Below are 3639 nucleotides of genomic sequence, written 5' to 3' on the forward strand. Positions count from 1 at the left end.
GACTGTAGAGATCTTCCCGCCAATGTTTATTTACAGTTGGAGTCATCTTCAAGGCACCATGGGTGGGTGAAGGAATGCAAGGTGTGTGTGGGGGGGGGGGGGGGGGAGGTGGGCCCGCGGCGTGTGTATACACCTGGGGGAGGGTGAGGGGCCCAGGCTGGGGCACGCCGCGCCACCGCCCTTCTCCGACCCTCCACGCGCCCTGCGCCTCTCTCTTCTCCTTCCAGCTGTCACGGGGGTCCCCAGTCCCCGGGCCACGGATCCACCTTCCCATGTAAGACCCCTCTTTTTCCCCTGCGTCAAGCCTGCTGGCCCCTTTGCACACTCTGTCCCCATCTACCCGTACCCCTGTCAGACTTAGAGGCTCACCCCTACCTCTTTGAGGTTCCAGTCAGCAGACACCCTCCATTCATGCCCAAATCTACCAGATCTCCCTCGGTTCAGGCCTCTCACCAAATCCCATCCAGGATCTCCCTAGATGACCTCCCCGACCTCGACTCCCCTCTCTGTCTCTTGCACCCCGCCGAGGGCGGCCGTGCCGAGCTGGGCTCGGATCGGGTCACCTGTCCCTTCTCTCTCCAGCTAGATGGCCCCCCGGCCGTGGCTCTGGGCCAGTGCCCGCTGGTGGGGCCAGGCCCCATGCACCGCCGCCACCTGCTGCTCCCTGCCAGGGTACGTCCGGCTGCTCACGCCCGCCCGTCGCGTGCCCCCGCCCAGCTCCACGTACCCCAAGCCGCCTCTGCTTAGCTGCGCCTCTGCGGGGTGGGGCCCGCGGCGGGGAGGGAGGATACTCGGGCAGCCAATCAACACAGGCCTCTAAGAGGCAGCCAATGAGGAGTTGAGACAAGACTTAGGCTTGCGAGCCGACCAATCACAGCTACCAGCGCTGTGAGGGGGCGGGGCGGGTGCAGGGAGTGTGTGGGCCCTCTTATGGGCGTAGGCGGGGCTGGCCCCGGGAGCCAATCAGAGGCGCGCGTCGCCAGTGCTGACCCCCGCCCTCTCCCCGCAGGTCCCTAGGCCTGGCCTATCGGAGGCGCGTTCCTTGCTCCTGTTCGCCTCTGCTCTGGCTTGTGCCGCCGCCCTGGGCTGCATTGGGTTGGTGGCCTGCGCCGGCTATCTTGCCACAGTCTGACCCCGCCCGGGAGCCGCCTTCGCCGCCTGAACCCTAGAACCCGAGCCTGTCCTCCACTCGGGCTCCGCTGGAGGGTTTGGTGACCCAGGCACGGCCCAGAAGCCACTCCCACCGCCCCCCAGTTCACAGCACTCCGAACGTGGGTTTCCGCCCCAGCTCCAGCCCTGTGATCCGGGCCCGCCCCCTGGCGGCCGGGGAGGGAGGAGCCGGGGCCGCGGCTCCAGGGAGGCTTGTAGCCGGGAATGCTGCTGCTACTGCTGCTGGGGGGATCGCGGACCTCTTCCTTTCTCCGGCCTAGCTGAGGCTCCCGACGTCGATGGGCAAGCTGCGACCTAGAGAAGGCAGCAGGGCCAGGGGTCGGCATCTGCTTTTCACCCTCCAGGCACCCCCCCCACCCACATCGGCTTGCAAACCACAAATCCTCCTTGTGCATGAGGCCCTGCCCTCCCGGGAAGACTCCCTTTCCGCGGTGAACGTCTAGCGCGAGCTCCGCCTTTACCTTTTGACAGCCCCGCTTTTTTCGGGGACTCTCGCGCCCTCCTCACGTGCGCTGCTCTCGGAGCCACAGACGGCTCCGCCCGCCTCGGCAGTATGGGTATTTATTGACCTTTCCTCCGACCCGCTAACAGGCTCCAGGACCCCAGCACCCTAATCCACATTTTGGATGCACTAAGACCCCGACATTCCTCGGTATTTATTGTCTTTCGCCACCTAGGACCCCCACCCCCGATCCTCGCGAATAAAAGGCCCTCTCGTCTGCCCAAAATTCTGAAATTTCTTCGTGTCCGCTGTTTGCTTTGAGGGCAGGAGGCTTTTCAGTGGGCCAATAGGAAGGCGAGTGGAGGTGGCCAATGGCCTGGCAGCAAGCTAGCGGGAGGCGAAGCGGACGTATCAGGGGTGGGGGTGGGCTGAGGGGCGTGGCTTCGACATCCGGCCAATAGGAGAAGAAGGGCGGGCCACCAGGAGACACCGCCTCTTGTCCAGCTGTGGCCCAGCTGTGCCGTCAGGCCGCGGTGAAGGGGGGTGCTGGGCTGGCAGCTAGCGCCGCCATCCTCCTACCACTGCGCCTGCGCGGGCCACGCGCATCCGTTCCAGAGACTGACTTACGCTCAAGAAAAGTTGCTGCAAACTTTCTAGCCCGTTTTCCCCGCCCCTTCTCCCAGCCAGACCCGCCCCCCTGCGGAGCCGGGAATTCCGAGGGGCGGAGCGCGGGCCGAGATGGGGAGTGAGGGGGGCCTTCGGAGGACCCTGGAGACGGAGGCGTGCAGAAGCTCAGTCTCGGGGCGGAGGCGGCTTCGCGCCCTTAGCCCTGCCGGACGGCCTGTTGCCTTCTCCGTTGTCCCGATGGGGAAACTGAGGCCCTGAACCAGAGGCACACGCGGGGGGGAGGCAAAAAGCGCGGCCTGAGGCGAAGGGAAAACAAAGGGACAATCACGTACAGACGGGGAGGGGGACGGGCACACACACAGACACTGGGACAGAGACCCTAATAGAGAACTGGGCCTGGCCTCGGTGGTGAGGGGGGAGACGCGGGGTCGGCGGGAGAAGATCGGGAAGCGGCGAAGTTGCGGGGGGGTGCGGGGAGGGGAGCCGGGCGAGGAGGAGAAGGAGGGAGGAACTTCCCAAAGTTGCAAAACATGGCTACCTTGCCTGCGGAGCCGAGCGCGGGGCCGGCGGCTGGGGGGGAGGCGGTGGCGGCGGCAGCGACCGAAGAGGAGGAGGAGGAAGCGCGCCAGCTTCTGCAGACTTTGCAGGCGGCCGAGGGTGAGGCAGCGGCGGCGGCCGGGGCCGGGGCGGGCGAAGCGGCGGTGAAAGTGGAGGGCCCGGGATCCCCGGGCGTACCCGGGTCGCCCCCCGAGGCCGCTGCCGAGCCGCCCACGGGTCTCCGCTTCTCGCCGGAACAGGTGGCGTGCGTGTGCGAGGCGCTGCTACAGGCGGGCCACGCCGGCCGCTTGAGCCGTTTCCTGGGCGCACTGCCCCCGGCCGAGCGCCTACGTGGCAGCGATCCGGTGCTGCGCGCTCGGGCCCTGGTGGCCTTCCAGCGGGGCGAGTACGCCGAGCTCTACCGGCTGCTCGAGAGCCGCCCCTTCCCCGCCGCCCACCACGCGTTTCTGCAGGACCTCTACTTGCGCGCGCGCTACCACGAGGCCGAACGGGCCCGTGGCCGCGCGCTGGGCGCGGTGGACAAGTACCGTCTGCGCAAGAAGTTCCCGCTGCCCAAGACCATCTGGGACGGCGAAGAGACCGTCTACTGCTTCAAGGAGCGGTCCCGCGCAGCGCTCAAGGCCTGCTATCGCGGCAACCGCTACCCCACGCCGGACGAGAAGCGCCGCCTGGCCACGCTCACCGGCCTCTCGCTCACGCAGGTTAGCAACTGGTTCAAGAACCGACGACAGCGCGACCGGACCGGGGGCGGCGGCGGCGCGCCCTGCAAGAGGTGAGGGGACCCGGGCGGCGCCAGTCCCGCTTTCCCGGAGACGTGCCATGCACCAGCACCCCCCCCCCCA

General features: G+C 67.5%; 2 protein-coding genes across 3 annotated transcripts in view; both read left to right on the top strand.

Annotated features, from left to right (window-relative positions):
• The window catches only part of DMPK (DM1 protein kinase), a 9332-nt gene extending 8163 nt beyond the window's left edge, over nt 1-1169 (top strand). For both annotated transcript variants that reach the window (XM_007458509.1, XM_007458510.1), the window contains exons 13-15: nt 228-274; nt 587-672; nt 1010-1169. In XM_007458509.1, coding sequence (XP_007458571.1) covers nt 228-274; nt 587-672; nt 1010-1169 — 293 coding nt within the window. The remainder of the gene's footprint in view (nt 1-227; nt 275-586; nt 673-1009) is intronic.
• Nucleotides 1170-2383: 1214 nt separating this feature from the next.
• The window catches only part of SIX5 (SIX homeobox 5), a 3859-nt gene continuing 2603 nt past the window's right edge, over nt 2384-3639 (top strand). Inside the window, exon 1 of the mRNA XM_007458511.1 lies at nt 2384-3569. Within this exon, the coding sequence (XP_007458573.1) occupies nt 2770-3569 (800 nt within the window). The 5' untranslated portion in view covers nt 2384-2769. The remainder of the gene's footprint in view (nt 3570-3639) is intronic.

Source organism: Lipotes vexillifer, unplaced genomic scaffold, assembly GCF_000442215.2.
Source record: "Lipotes vexillifer unplaced genomic scaffold, Lipotes_vexillifer_v1.1 scaffold371, whole genome shotgun sequence".
Classification (NCBI taxonomy): domain Eukaryota; kingdom Metazoa; phylum Chordata; class Mammalia; order Artiodactyla; family Lipotidae; genus Lipotes; species Lipotes vexillifer.